Source organism: Echinops telfairi, unplaced genomic scaffold, assembly GCF_000313985.2.
Source record: "Echinops telfairi isolate 266 unplaced genomic scaffold, ASM31398v2 ScPeMD7_7425;HRSCAF=8463, whole genome shotgun sequence".
In the NCBI taxonomy this organism is placed as follows: Eukaryota; Metazoa; Chordata; class Mammalia; order Afrosoricida; family Tenrecidae; genus Echinops; species Echinops telfairi.
Window position 1 is genome coordinate 3482785 of NW_022111325.1, and position 15452 is coordinate 3498236.

The window sequence follows — 15452 nt, forward strand, 5'->3', positions numbered from 1 at the left end:
CGCCCCGCCCCAGCCCGCGCTTGCCCCCTGCGCACCGCGGTGGCAGTAGTCGTTGAGGTAAAGGTCGCCATCCTCTGCCAGCCGCTGCCACAGCACCAGGTAGTAGGTGATGTTCCCGTTGCGCTGGGTCGGGGGCTTCCAGCGCACCAGCAGGTGGGAGGAGGAGTTGGACGTGGAGATGACGTCCTGCGGCACGGTGGGTGCTGGGTGGGCGAGGAGGGGGCAGCTCAGAAGCCGCGGGCCTCCCAATCACTGCTAATGGGCTTCCTAGGGGCACGTCTACCCTGTCATATGGGGACGCTATGAGAGGGCATCGACTAGGTAGCAGTGAGTGGGAGTCTAACCACCCTGATCTGCTCTCCAGGAACGGCTCATTCTCACCTTCCCCCCTTTTCTTCCTCCTTAGCCATTTCTCCTGTCCTCCCCAGATTGTGCTCAACTCAGCATGGTTTCACCCACCGCCTCCCTAGGACCCAGGTGAATGTCGCCTGTTCTTTACAGAGCACACGCATCTGCCCTCCAAGCCCAAGTGTCCGTCCCCTCTGCTTCTGTGCTGGATTCCTCCAAAGTCTGCAGCTTACCTGCTGGCAGTGTTCGCAGGTACACAATGGGGCTCTGGGCTCCTTGGTGGGGGCTGTCCTCGGCGGTGGTAAGCGTGATGGCCCGCACAAACACTGCGTACTGTGTCCAGGGCTTGAGTGGGGCCAGGGTCACTCCTGGCTCCTGGGTGCGGCTTAGGGGCAGCTCCACATCCAGCAGGTTCCAACTCTGGGTCCCACAGGCGTCTGGCCCCACGTGCTCTGTGGCATTCTGGAATGGACTGGACATCCCACCCGAGAGGTAAGGACCAAGGGAAGGCATCAGTTCCTAGCACCACCCACTTCTTAGAATTACCCTAGGCATGTCATTATCATTCGTCTCCCAGTGGGCATGAACAGAGTCTGTGAGACCCAGCGGGTCCTATGATATCTATGCCCCCAGAAGCCTGGGTGTGTGGATAGACACAGACTGGGTATTCCTCAGACTCTGGTCCATAGAGCAGCTGCGTCAGTCTCACCTGAGAGTTTGTTAGAGTTACAGATTCCTGGGCTCCACCTAGAACTAACTGAAGCAGAAGGTATGGGGTGGAGGTCCTGGAATCTGTATTTAACAAACTCTCCAGCTCCTCATTGCTACAGATTTCCATTCCCTACGGGAGCCCCGAAGCATTTGAGCAGATCTAGCTCTGACTTACTTCCTTCCCACTCTCCAGCCAGCGCCTCTGCTAGTGGACAACCCAGCCTGTCTCCATTTTAATGCAAGCCCCGGGGTGCCCACTCTCCATCTATTCGAGCCTGCCTGCCATCCAACACCCATCTCTCTTCTCTAGGGATTTCTACTTTTGATGCTGGCCATACTTTTGGACAAGCCGAACCACTATCCCTCTCACTGGGGTCAGTCCACTCCAAGAAGCTGCTAGTCCCTGGCGACCGGCTCCCTCCTTGCCTCAGGCTTTAATGAAAAGCTGGCAGAGCAACTGATAAAACTGGCCAAATTAGTGGGCACGACCCAAACCGCTGCCAGGGCAGAAGCATGTGGTCAGTGTAGAATATTAGCATAGTGAATTGAGGCTTAATTATCCAACGCTTCCCAGCGGGACACCTCTCATGTGCTCCAGAAGTCCCATTTGACTTGATGAGGGGAGACTGAGGCACAGAGGAAGGAAGATGGTGGGGAAGGGGTTAGAAGGCCTGGGCCTTCTAACGGAGTGCTATCAGGGGACCTCGCAGCTCTCCACAGCCCTGCCGGCCCAAGCTTGCTCTCGCCCGCGGCAGCTAGGAAATTGACCCGGCCCCGCCCTTGGCCCCACCCCGTCCAGCTCAGGCCCCGCCCTCGGCACGCACGACTCGCGGTAGTACACGATGAAGCTCAGCAGGTCGCGCGCCTCCAGCGGCTCGTAGCGCTCCCAGCGCAGCAGGATGCGGTCGGCCTCGGTCACATTGGAGACGAAGCGCAGGGTGCGAGTCTGGCCTGGGCGGGGGCAAGGGGCGAATACCTGCTCCCAATCGCTCTCGCCGCTCGCTCGAACCTCCTTCCCCCAAACTCCCATCCCCACCCCGCCGCATCGCGTTTCTGGCGTGACCGCGGCTGGAAACTTCTCCAGCGGACCCCTCCAAGCGCCCGCCCGGATGCGCGCGCCTGGGGTGTCTAGGGGGGTGCGCGCATCTGCGTGAGTGCGTCTCGGCCCGTGTCTCTCCCCGCGGGGCTGCCAGCTCTAGCGTCCGGGTCGGGGCCTCACAGGCAGCTCGGTCTCCGTTGGTGCGGGGGTTGATCTCCGCCTTGTTCTGCCGCCCCCGCGTGCCCGTCACCTCCTCCAACCGGTAGATGTGCTCCAGGCAGAGACGCGGGTTGAAGGCGAAGTAGATCTTGCCCACGGGGATGGTGAGCCCGGCGGCCACCCAGGGGCCCAGCTGCTGCAGGTTCTGGTTGTCCAGCACGTACAGAGTGTAGTTCCTGGGGAGGGCCAGGGTACCCTGATCTGCGCAGGAGGTGGGGGCAGGGGGCTGGGGCAGGGGGCAAGGGGTGGCTTATGGGCCTCCAGAAGGAGCTGCGTTGGAGGCACAGGCCCTCACACTTCTGGCAGAATATGCAGGCGGGCAAGGGGAGGGCGTGGCATGAGCTGTGGGGGCCTCCTCGTGGTGCCAAGGGTGGCCCCCACCCCGTGCTCACCTGCTGCCATTACAGGGGAAGCCTGGTAGGCACTGGGCCAGGCAGCTGTCCCCGTGGATGCCGAAGGGGACCAGAGAAGCTGAGCCCCCTTCCCCGGAGTCACAAGGTAGGTGGCAGAGCGCAGGTTCTGCACTATTGCCCTGGGAAGTGTGGGCGGTGGCAGTGAGGGATGAAGGAGGGGCTGGTCAGAGACTGCTTCTGACCCCTTACCCATCCACCATGACGTCTCCGCGAATGAGTTTGAGGTTCTTGAAGAAGCCCAGAGACACGAGTGCAAAGGAGTGCTTGATTTTGAGGAAGCCGGTGATGGTCTCCACCAGCCCCAGGCTGTGCTGCAGCTCCTGCTCCAGGTTGTCTGGGGATGGGGAAGGCAGGCTGGAGCACCGGCTCAGGAAGGTGGGCATCTAGGAGTGGGTCTTTGGGGCTGGGGCCCAGGGCAATAAAAAGGGAGGCTTTAGTGGGGTCTTTTTAAGGGGCATGGCTGGGGAGGAAGGGGGTGGCAGGGGTGAAGGGGTGTGACCTTTCGCAAGATACTGACAGCCCTGGCGGAGGTTGAGGATGAGGCTCCCCTCCACGTGGGTGCAGCCCGCCAGCTCTTGTGCGGTGTGGACAGAGTCGATGGTCTTGGTGCCCACCTTGCATTCTTTGGGGCACAGGCCCTCACACTTCTGGCAGAATATGCTGGCAGGCAAGTGGAGGGTGTGGCATGAGCTGTGGGACCTCCTGTGGCGCCAAAGGTGCCCCCACCCACCCCGTGCTCACCTGCTGCCATTACGGGTGAAACCTGGTGGGCACTGGGCCAGGCAGCTGCCCCCGTGGATGCCGAAAGTGGAGGCTCGGCCGGGCACAGAGCGCAGGCTGGCACAGTGCTCCACAGTGACACAGCGCCAAGACTCGTGCTGGTAGGTACCTGGAGGGCAGGCCTGGTGGCAGGCACCCTGGAAGTAGAGGTGGCGGCAGGCCACGCAGGCATGGGGGTCTTCGGGCCGGCTGCAGCCCCCCAGGCATTCAGCATGGCAGCACTCACCTCTCACCGTGCAGGCCAGCCCATGAGGGCACGGACACACTGTGGGCAGAGGGCAGTGTCAGACCTGACCCAACCCTGCCTCAGGCCTCACTCACCTCACTGCTGTCTAGCCTGTTCTGATTTGTAGTGGCCCTGTGGGGCAGAAAAGAGCTGCCCTTTTGGGTTTCTGAGGCTGTAAATCTTTACAGTAGTTAATTAGTAGCCTCATCTTTCTCCCACAGAGCAGCAGGCAGAGTCAAACTGCTAACCTTGTGTTAAGCAGCCCAATCCTGGCCCTATGTTCCTCCTCCCAGAAACCTTCTTGGGGTAAAAAAACGAAAACAAACTCCAAAACAAAAAAACTCAAAACCAAACGCGCTGCCTTCAGAGCCCATTCTGGCTCGTGCCAACCTTGTAGAACTGCCCCTGTGGGTTTTCGAGACTGTAACACTTTATGAGAGTGAAACGCCTTAATCTCTCATCTTCCGGGTGGCTGGTGGTTTCAAACTGTTGACCTTGTGGTTACCACAACACCACTAGGGCTCCCAGTCTGCAGCCAAACATGACAGTCCAGATGACAGTAACTGCTGATTGGGTGTCCCTCAGATAGGAGCTCTGGAGGGCCAGCACCCTCCCACTGTGGCTCGTCAGGGGCTGGTTGAACTCAGGACAGAGCAATGACCTTGTCCATTAGGACAGCTGTTCTCCAGCCTGCTGGCCTGTCTAGGTCTGGTGCCCAGAGCATCGCTGGGCACAGTGCCAGAGTGGACCAACCGCTCTCCCTTGAACAGCTAGGCCCAGGCAATGTGGACCTGACCACCATGGTTGCCCAGCCCATTCTGTCCGTCCTTCCTCCCTCCTCAGCTCCCAGTCCCAGGCAGGAGGCAGCCCCTAGCCACAGAGGGTAGGTGTGGGCCAAGTGCATAGTGGCAGCTGATGTCTGTGGAGTGCTACAGGGGCCAGGCCCAGCCGGGTGTGTTGACACCATACACCAGAGGACAAGCAGCACCGAGTATTTACAGCCAACAGGGAGGAGGCCCGAAGGATACAGCAGGGATCTGGTTACCCGGCTGCCCTGAGGGATGGGGGGTGGGGCTGTCCTCCAGCAGCTGCGTGGGAAGATGGACCCCAGAGCCATCCGGCCTCTGAAAGGGATTCCTGTCCTCCCCTGTCTCTTTCACTCTCCCTCCTCCAGTGGCTCCACTCAATTTTCCTCTCTGGTTTTTGCTGCACCCCATCCCCCCACATCTTCCCACCGCAGCCCCTTCCTGGAATGCATCCTATTTCCTGAGGGAGCTCCTACCACACACACCTGCCCTCACCTGTCTGTCACCTCTCACCTGGCACCCACCCTGTCCATTACTATGCTGCCTGCCATCTCCGCACCCTAGGGCAGTAGGCAGTTGTAGTATGAACAGAGAGCTGCCGGCCAGGCCCCAGGCCCTGTTGAGGCCGCTAGATCAGCTCATTGCTCAGAACAGCGCTGTGGTCATTTTACAGAAGAGTAAACTGAGGCAAGGCTAAATGAACAAGCGGGCCATCTGGTTTTCTACATAAGCACTGCCCCGCCCTTACTTTGGGTATCCTCACATGCTCACCTGTTCCTTGAAGTCATCTTGTGCCTTCTAAAGAAAAAACTAAACACACTGCCATTGAGTCAATCCCAATTCCTAGTGACCTTACAGGACAGGGTAGAACTGCCTCTGTGGATTTCTGACGCTGTAACCCTTTCCAGGATACAAAGCCACGCCCTTTACCCCAGGGGGCAGTTGGTGGTTTTGAACTGCTGACTTTGAAGTTAGCAGCCCATACCCACCACTCTATACCCCACTGAGCCACCAGCCTGCCTCTTGTGGCAACACAGCACCTACTGGCCCAGCCCTCGTGCCCACCTTTCTGGCAGTGGCTGGAGGTCCAGCACCTGTAGTCAGTGTGTCCGCTGAAGGTGGTCCTGGCACAGGGCTCGCCGGCGGCGCCCAGCGTTCCGGGGCACACGTCGGCACACTCATCGCCCGGCTTGTTGCCCACGATGTGGTTTGCCCCGGGCGAGGGCTGCAGCAGGCCCCAGTCGATGGTGGAGACGTGGCACAGCTCCTGGTTCTTCTCCACTCGCACTGCGCCCCGCAGCACGGCCCCCAGCGCCGGCAGCCCCACGTCCCGCAGGTGCGGCATCTCGAAGATGACCAGCGCGTAGCCCAGGAAGAGGCGGGTGCCACGGATGACCGCTAGGTTGGGGAAGAGGTCTCGCAGGCTCTCCAGGCCGTAGACTCGGAAGAGCAGCAGGTAGTCGGTGACCTGCGTCAGGCGTGGGAAGCTGAGGCCGCGGAAGTCCTCCCCGGTGGCCGTGAACATGAGCAGGATCTGCAGGTGGCCCTCCACCACACTGCAGTTATCCAACCGTCGAAGCTCTGCCACCTCTGAGCGGATGTCCAGACTGGGGCACACTGTGGGCACAGGCAGTCAGCCCAGCTCAGCCCCGGCCAAGCACCCCTATTTGCCCTGGCAGCTTCCCATGGCCGGAGCCACACTGGCTATGGGACACAGGTTCTGCTCTGGGGTGGGTTGACCACCTCCCTGGGCTCCCAAGACCTCTCTTCAGAGGAGCTCTAAAGGAGCCACCATGAGGCAGAGGGCTCCTCACCCGCACCCCACCCCAGCCTACTCCCCTTCTCGATTGAGGGTCGCTTCCCTTGTGGCCACTGAGAACCCCATCCTTGGAGCCATCCTGGATTTCCTGTCCTCAGAGCCCATGGGCTCTTTCTTTCCATATCCCCAGAGCCCGGCACTTATAGTCAACGTGTCCTTGCTTCCCCAGGCTCCCACAAGATCTCCCTGTTTCTGCTCATGTCACCTCTGTCTGGTCCCCATTCCCCAAACATGGGTTGGATCATGTCTCCTATGCTTAGAGCCCGCAGGGCTCCCACCTCGCTGGGTATGCATGGAAAGCCCCCACAGCCTACCCTGCCAGGCGGTGCGTGATGTGGCCCCTGCGATCTCTCTGACTCCATCCCTTTCTTCAACAACACTGACCCACAAACAAGCCAACCCCACGCCGGCCTTGGGGCCTTCGCACCCTCTATCCCTCCTGGCAGGGCCACTCTTCCCTCCACACAGCCTCTTCCCCCCTCAGGATTTGCTCAGAGTCTTCTCTTCTTCCACGAGGCCTTGTCTGGTCAACCTGTTTAAAATCGCAACACTCCCTATCGCCTCTCCGACTCTTATTTTTCTCTGAAACTCTATAATAGAAACTTCACTTGTTTATTTTTTCTTATTGTAAGTTCCAGAAGGGCAGACATCTGTATAATTCACTGTTCTACCGCTAGTGTCTGGCACAAAATTGGCAATCAATATTGGATGGATGCATGGATGGGAGGATGGAGGGATGGGTGGATGGATGAATTCTGTGGCTAGGAAGCAGTGGACTGAGCTTCATGTATTCCACTTCCGTTCAGCCCTAAGAGGGCTAACTGGCTGGTCCTTGCACTTGTATACTCTGGAATGACTCCCCTTTGCCAAAGGTTCAAGCTTCAGCCTGATACTTTGGGGTGTTGGTGAGCTGGTCCCCACTAATTTCTCCAGATCAGAAGGGGCACTCAGCTGGTACCGCCCCCCACCCCTTTATTGTTCAAGCCTCAGGTCCTGCCTGCTCCCCTGACATCCAGCCCCTCCCTTGTTAATCACTTCTCCTTTAGGCTGGGCAGCAGGACAATGTCCAGCAGGGCAGTCTATCTCTGTGTCCTTCTCCAAGGAGGGCGCTGTGAGTGTGGGGCTTTTGCTAGTCAGCTCTGTATTCCCTGATAGTGTCCAGTCCAGGCCTGAAGACAATGGGTGCCCAGGGACCATGGCTTGAATCAGTTGGCACCCGAGTCCTAGCCTCCTTCAGATTCAGAGCCCTAGCTCCATTTCCCCACTCTCTCCCTAATGACACCTAGTGGCATTTCCAGAAGGGAGATGGATATCTGGTCTCTGCACTCACTTGACCTCAGGGGGCCTTCCGTGGCTCCCCATTGCCAAAGGTCCAAATGGGGCACTCTTCAGCCTGGCATTCAGGCCCCATCCCCTTCTTCCTCATGCTGCCCTTCACTGGCAGGTTCCAGGGCCCATCCCCCACGGTTTGTTTAGGGTGGATGGGGAGGAACCCAGGAGCAAGGCTCATTCCCTGGGGTTTACGCACCTTGTCCTGTTTTGTCATTGTGGCCCTGAGCTTGATTCTGCCCAGCAGCAGAATCATGTGTGTGTGTGTACATGCACGGGCAAACGTTCAGGTACACGCAGACAAAAGTGGAGAGGGAGAGAGAGGAGGGGGAATGGGAAACCACTTCTGGCCTTTCCTGGTGTGGGCCAATCAGGCTTTCTGAGGCAGATGCCCCCCCCCCCCCTTCTCTCAGAAGCCCACATGCCACTTCCCAGCCCTCTCCGACCTCTCCAGGGCTCCCCTGATGGGAGTCATTTGGAAAAACAAATCCAAGACCTTCACAGATTAACCCCTGCCTCCCCTCAGGCTGCTGCGATTGCTGTGCAGAGCTGCACTGGGAACAGCACATCTGGGTCTCCTGACAACATGCCCTGCCTGCTTCGGACGTGCTCTGCCCTGACAACCTCCCTCCCAGCTGGCATTTGCTGTGCCCCATCTGAACCCTCTGCAGGAGAGGAGGGGAGGAGGGCCTGCACTGGGGGCGGTGCCTCTAAGCCCCCCTCTAGGAGACCCCCATCCTCAGATGTGCATAGTTCCTCTCCCTGTAGAAAAGGGAGACATCCCTGCTCCCTGGAAGCCCTCAGTCTGAGGGGTCAGGGGACCCCTCAAGCAGAGACAGGGCCCATCCACCATGGAAGCAGGTTGAGAGCGCTGGTCTCAGGCTCTGCAGCCCCCCTCAGCCTGGAGGGGCCTGGCGAGGCTGGGGAAGGTGATGCCTCCTAGCCCTCCCCCTTTGGACTCTTCTATTCCAAAGACTCCTGTCCTCAAGCCCCCATAAAAGCCATTTCTTCACTATCTTCCCAACACCCCTCTGGAATCGAGTAGGAAGTTTCTGGTCCAGGGTTGGCAGAAAGCAGTCTCCCCAACACCAGCCACTCACCCAGCCTCGAGTGAGCCCTGGGCATGGAGGGCGGGAGGAAGGACCTGGTACAGACTCCTGGACGCAGGAGCTCAGGACCCAGGCTAACTTGGCCCTTCTGAGCCTCAGTTTCCTTTCCACACAATGGGTCCACTTGCTAGTTCTCAGCGACCAGCCCCTTTCCCCTTCTGTGGCTCCAGAGATGGCCTCAGAGAACCTCCCAGCCTCATTCCAGTTTGCACTCAGGCTCCGCTGGGATCGCAGGCTTACAAGTGGGAATCTTTTCACTGCCCCCCCGAGCTGATTCTGACTCACGGAGACCGGAAAGCAGGGTAGAATTCCCCTGTGGGTTTCCAGGACTGTAATTTAAAAAAAATTTTTGTGTGTGACTGTAACTCTTTAGGAGAGTAGCAAGGCCTGTCTTTCTCCCTGGAAGCACACCTGGTGGCTTTGAATTGAAGACCTTGTGGCTCAGCCCAAAGTGCAAACGCACAACCACTACACCACCAGGGCAGGAACTGAGGCCAGCTCTTCACACACCAACAGGGAACGAACCGGCCTTCCTGATGGGAAGTCCTTCTAACAGCTAATTCCCATGGCAGCACCTAGGATGCTCACAGGTAAACAGATGTATCTGGCTGGACGCTCAGTTGTTTGGGATCCTAGCTCGCTGACAGGGCGCCAGCCAACGGTCAGGGAGACGGTGCCGGGGACTCACCCTCCACTGTGTCTAGGCTGAATCCCAAGGACAGGAAGGTCACAAGCAGGCATGCTATCCAAGGCCACGGGCTGGGCATTGCCATTGTCTCAGGGCCGGCGCTCCTCCGGATGGTCCTGTGAGAAGGGTTGGTGGGCCCTAAGAGAAACCTTTCAAGGACAGAAGAGTTGTGTGGCAGGGGCAGAGACAAGGGATTCAGCACAGAGTCGCGAGTGAGGACATGAAGTAGTAAGAATCAGAGATACCAAGGCAGTGATGCTTCTGGAGGCAGAGTGGGAATCCAGAGACAGAGATGGGGTGGAGATGCAGACGGCAGTGACCGAGAGAGGCGCAGAGAGGACTCCAGGAAAAAATAACCGAGCAAAAAGCAGGCCAGGAGACCGACCAGCACGGGGCCAAGAGGAAGCGCTGAGAGTGAACTAGAGCAGCACGATGCAGCCGGGTGGCGCGCTCTGACCCAGCGGCGTGGAGGGGCTTCTCTTCAGACCCCTTGGGACAGACAGATGCGCTGGGTTCTCGCTGCCGAGCTTTCTCCTGGAGGATACCTGAGGTGGGGGTTCCCCTCCCGGGTTGCCCGCCCCCCCCTGACACTGGTTTCTCGCGGACCCACTCTCTCCGCCCCTCCACCTGGCCAAACCAAAATATTTAACCTGACAACTGAGGAGGTGGGTGGAGAGGTCTGTTGGGGAAATAAGGCCAAAGTACAGGGGAGGGGGACTAGGTAAGAGCTGAGCCCCCCTCCTTTCCTGCGGGAGCTTGGGGGTGGGGGGCGGACCAGGCCTGCTGCTTGGGCGGGTCAGAGAGCAAGGGGTTTTCCTGGAAAGGGGCTCTTCTAGGTTCTGCTATTTGGGGATCCCGACACCTGCGGGCTACATTCCCACGGCCCCAGTGGAGCAATGGCTCTTTGAAAGAGCCCAGACATGAAATGTGGGCCCGGAATATTCAAGCCCTGAGACCCTCAGGCCCACTGGCCTCCCAGGAGGTCGCTTTTCGTCCTTGGAGTGGGGGCTCCTTAGCGGAAGGCTTTGGCTGCGTCCTTCGGCCAAGATGCTCCAGAGGGCGATCGCAGGGGCCTCCGCCTCTTGTCTGGTGGTCTTTCTGAACTCACACTCTTCTGTCAGTCTCACGGTCGGTCGGTCCTGTCTCCCGGACCTGGGGTGCAGACCTCATGCTTCCAGGAGGACTTCCCCGTTCACGACCTGGGGTTCTCAGCTGCCCCCAGCCCCCAAGAGACCCTCCTTCAAAGCCCTCTCCTCCCCACTTCTTCCCTCTTTATCTTCCTGCCTCCCCCCACCCCACTCCCCACTCCTGGAGACAGCTCCCGCCAGCTGGGGGAAAGGGGCCGGTCCCCAGAGTGCTGGGGATCCCGGGACTTTCCGGGTGCCGCCTGAAGTCCACGGGTTCCCAGCTCCACCCGCGGGAGGCTCCCGCGTCCGAGCACCTGAGAGAAGATCTATTAATTTCTCAGCGCAGAAATCGATACTCTGTCAGGGCGGCGATCGATGCCAGCCCTGCCGGACCCGGGGCCAGCGCTGGCGAGTAGGGGTCGGGCGCAGACCCTGGAACCCGAGGCGCAGAGCGTTGGCTGCTCTAGACAGCTGCACCCCGTCCCTCTGCCCGGGCCCAGCCGGGAGCCCAGGTGTTGGCGCACCTGTCTCTGGCGCCACCCCGTGGCCTCTCGTGGAAGGGCGGGGTCTGCACCCGCTCTCCTCTTCTCGTGCTACAGGGGGGCGTACCCCTCTTTCTCTGCTTCGCCTCCGCTTTCCTTCCCCAGGCTGTGAGTTTCATCCTTTGCGCGCTCCTTCTTTCGTACCCCTAATTTACCCCCAAGTGACAAACACCCTCCCTCCGGCACGCGCGCCCTAAGGGAGCTCCGTGGCTGGGGGCTGGCTAGGGTGGCCTGGATGGCAACCTTTCCCCAACGCAGTCATTTCGCCTCCTCCCTCCTCACATCCTCAGATGCAGCTGCTTTAGGTCGGGAAGAAAAACGTATCAACATCTCAGAGCCCCTACTCTCCGCAGGGGGGGGGGGCGGGGGGCGGGGATTTCAGAGCCATTTATATCTTTGTCCTCCAAACAAACTGTGACCTGATAAATCCCACTTGTTCCTAATGGCAAAGTTGGCATAATAAACCTATCACAATGTCTCAAAATGAGAAATGATTAATTATTCTACTTTATTATTCTATTTAAAGATTACATTGGCTATTTGAGGCCTTTGATATTCCATATAAACTTGAGGCTTGGCTATTTCAGTTATAGAAAGACATCTGTTTGAATTTGGATGAGGGTTTCATTGAATTGATCATTTTCTTTAATTAGGACTGCCATCTTAAAAATATTAAGCCTTTCAGTCCATGACACTGAATGTTCTTCCATTCATTTAATTTCTTTTGGCAAAGTTTTATGGATGTATTCATTAAAGTTTTAAATGTATAATTCCTTTGCCTTCATCTTTAAATTTGTCCGAAGGTTCCTTAATCTTTTGAATAACATTATGGATGGAATTGTTTCTTTAATTTCCATTTTAGCTGACTTATTGCTGTTATAAAGAAAACCAAGTGATTTTTATGTGGTTGACCTTGTACCTTGATATGCTGCTGAACTTATTTATTAGTTTCCTTCTGGACCCTAAGTATTTTTGTTATATTAACTTTATCTATGCCATTTTCATACTAGGAATCGAGCTGGATGAAGATGCATCTCTAGATGGAAACAGCGATTTAACAATTAAAGGGCGCCTACTGTTGCTGGTTGAAAAGGTGACAAATCTAAAGAATAAACAAGCAGAAAAACCAATTGAGAGTGACTCCAAGAAATCCTGTGAGTGCTATGTCTTCACTGCAGAAATCTACCCATCTTTTGAATGAATAATATAGTAGATGAGCCATTGAGATAATCCAAGTAGCTATTGATGCCTATAGCTACCAAAAGTATATTGCAGGCTCAAAAAATATTTTTTAGGAACAGATTGAGAGCATGAAGCATTTAAGAGTCGATGGAGCATCTTAGGGAACTAAAAACACAGATATTTGATCAGTGATATTTCCAAAAACATGAAGGGAGTAATTGAAGTTTCATATCTAAATACTATAGTGCTGCTTTTCAGTATCCTTGCATCTAATAAAATATTTTCTTAATGTTTAAGTAGATACCATCGTGACTGCATTTTGCCTCTAGCATATTTTACATGTTATGTACTCTGGTTCTTCCATATCCTATTTAACTATAAAGTAATGATTACTACTCTTTTGGGGATTGTCCTTCTTAAGTGGGTGGTGATACACTGATACAAGGGGGTTAAAGAAGGCAGTCTGAGAGATACAAATTTATTTATCTCAACTTGGAAACATTACTGATTTCAACTTGCAATTGAAAATCATTATTTATACAACTACTCGATTTGTTCTTTATTATTACACTCAAAGTTGAGTTCAACATATTTTTTAAAAATCATTTTATTGGGGCCTACATCAGTTGTGTCAAGCATATTTGTACTTATGTTGTAATTATCATTTCCAAAACATTTTCTACTTGAGTTCCTGGTATTAGCTCCTCTTTTTTTCCCTCCCATCATCGTGAATCCTTGATCAATTATTTATTGTTATTATTATTTCATACTTTAAACTGTCCTTGTCTCCTTTCACCCACATTTCTGTTATTTGTCCCCATGGGGGGAAGGGCTACATATCTAAACTTGTTATGGGTTCCCTCTTTCTCCCCCTCCCCCTCTCCCAACCATCCCTCTTCCTTCATGGTACTGCTATTCCCACCACTGTTACTGTGGGGTTAATCTGTCCTGAATTCCATGTGTCGATAGTTCTTATTTGTATTAATGTCTGTTCTCTGGTCTAGCCAGATTTGTAAGGTAGAACTGGGTCATGGTAGTGGGAGTAGGAAGGATTCAGGAACTAGAGGAATGATATGTGTTTTGTCGGTGCTATACTGCACCTTTGTTGAATCACCCCTTCCTTATAACTCTTCTGTGGGAGATATCCCGTTGTTTACAGTTGGGCTTTGGATCTCCACTCCAAACCCTCTTGTTCACATCAATATAGTTGTTTGTTTTGGATCTTTTAATACCTGATCCCGTCGACACCTCATGATCACACAAGATGATGTGCTTCTTCCATGTGGGCTTATTTGCTTCCCTGCTGGATGGCTGCTTGTTTAACTTCAAGCCTGTAAGACTAGACGCTATATGTTTTGATAGCCGGACATCATCCACTCTCTTCACCATTTGCTTATGCCCCCATTGTGTCTTGACTGATTGTGTCGGGAAGGTGAGTATCAAAGAGTGCCAGGCTATTAGAACAAAATGTTCTTGTGTTAAGGGAGGCCTTAAGTAGAGTTTAAAAGTCCATCTGCCATCTTATCACTTAACATATAAATATACGGACATTGGCCTCTATACCTTTCATTCTAAATTAGTATATTTACATATATACATCCTATAGCTATATCTCTATAAATAGCTATTGCTCCTATTTCTTTCCTCTATTTCCTTTAAACTTCCTCCTATCCCACCATCATGCTCACCATTCTTTTGGATCTCAGTATTTCCTCTTGAATACATTCCCCTTGATTAAACCCCATTAGGAATTATACACCCTCCTCACTATCAATTTTAGATTTCTTGTTGATCCCTTATCTCTGAATTTGTTGGCTTCCCACTCCCTCTCCCAGCTTCCTCTTCTCACGTGTCCTCTTATTACATAGGGAAAAATAAAAACAAACAAATACAAGAAAACAAGGGAAAAAATAGTTACCTCCAGGTCTGTCTACTGACCCTTATGTATGTTTGCTGAGCAAGTCTGATGAAATACCAAGCCCTGTTCCCCAAGTCAGAAGTCTATTTTCAGGATTCCTCAGGGACGTGGTTACTTTGCTCCTCTTGCTGCATTGTTGCACTCCCTTTGCATTTCATCCCACTGGGCATGGGGAAGACTGGCACAGTGACTCCAGTGCTGTTCCCTGTAGTGCTATGGATCAGTGAGGGCATGTCATGTCTCATGTTGAGCCTTACGGTCCTCTCTGCACATTGGCTGCTCTGCATTTTTAATATGATCTGGTTGAGAGATTTTAATGAGTCCAGAAATTTTCCAGTACTATATTAATCTAATGACATAGTGGTTATGCATTGTGCTGCTAATCATAGAGTCAGCAGTTCAAAACCACCGGCCAGTCCATGGAGAAAGATGAGGCTTTCTACTCCCTTAAAGAGTTATAGTCTTGGAAACCCACATGGGCAGGGCTATCCTGTTCCATACATTTGCTATGAGTCAGAATCAACTGTGTGGCATTGAGTTTTTTGAGTTACATTGTATATTGCATTGCAAATAATCTTCTTTGAATAAAATATTTTCACGTAATATACCACCACAATATGAGAAAATATTTTAGGTAAAATAAGAACTTCACATATGAATGGAAATTAAAGTCACTGTTATAAATGATTCAACTGAAAAGACAATTAGGTAACGAAATAACCTGGCATGCCTATGACTTCCCTTTTAAAAGATATATGATGCTTGATCCTCTGGGAGGAATACAATGGTCTTTGGCAAAAATAGTAATCGTAAAAAGGCATCCAATGTGGATGCCATTCTTTAAATTATTTATAGATTATTACAAGTAGGTAAAAGACATCATGCTTGGTAAAGTAGAGGGGCTATGAAAAGGAGGAAGAACCTTGACAAGATGTGATTTCAACAATGGGCTCAAACATAAGAACACTTGTGAAGTTGGTACAGGACCAAGCAGTGTTTCATTCTGTTATACATAGGGTTGCTGGGAGTTGGACTTGATTTCAACTAAACAACAACCATGCACCCTTGATAATTTATAAATTATTATTATATCTTATATTACACTGCCCAGCGTCTCCTTTCACCTACCCCTCTGCTGCCTGTCTCCCAGAGAGGAGGTTATATGTAGCTCCCTGTGATCAATTCCCCCTTTCTAC

At 53.7% G+C, this 15452-nt stretch overlaps 1 protein-coding gene across 4 annotated transcripts in view; it reads right to left on the minus strand.

The window, feature by feature from the left end:
• The window catches only part of INSRR (insulin receptor related receptor), a 15890-nt gene extending 6013 nt beyond the window's left edge, over nucleotides 1-9877 (minus strand). For all 4 annotated transcript variants that reach the window (XR_006680867.1, XM_045298523.1, XM_045298522.1 and 1 more), the window contains exons 1-9: nucleotides 9488-9877; nucleotides 5608-6159; nucleotides 3472-3775; nucleotides 3248-3390; nucleotides 2920-3064; nucleotides 2279-2493; nucleotides 1884-2010; nucleotides 582-820; nucleotides 36-203 (exon numbers count right to left, since the gene is read on the minus strand). Coding sequence is in view for 3 of the 4 variants with exons in the window: in XM_045298523.1 (XP_045154458.1) it covers nucleotides 36-203; nucleotides 582-820; nucleotides 1884-2010; nucleotides 2279-2493; nucleotides 2920-3064; nucleotides 3248-3390; nucleotides 3472-3775; nucleotides 5608-6159; nucleotides 9488-9572 (1978 nt within the window). In the remaining variant the exon portion in view is untranslated. The remainder of the gene's footprint in view (nucleotides 1-35; nucleotides 204-581; nucleotides 821-1883; nucleotides 2011-2278; nucleotides 2494-2919; nucleotides 3065-3247; nucleotides 3391-3471; nucleotides 3776-5607; nucleotides 6160-9487) is intronic.
• Between the last annotated feature and the right edge of the window lie 5575 nt (nucleotides 9878-15452).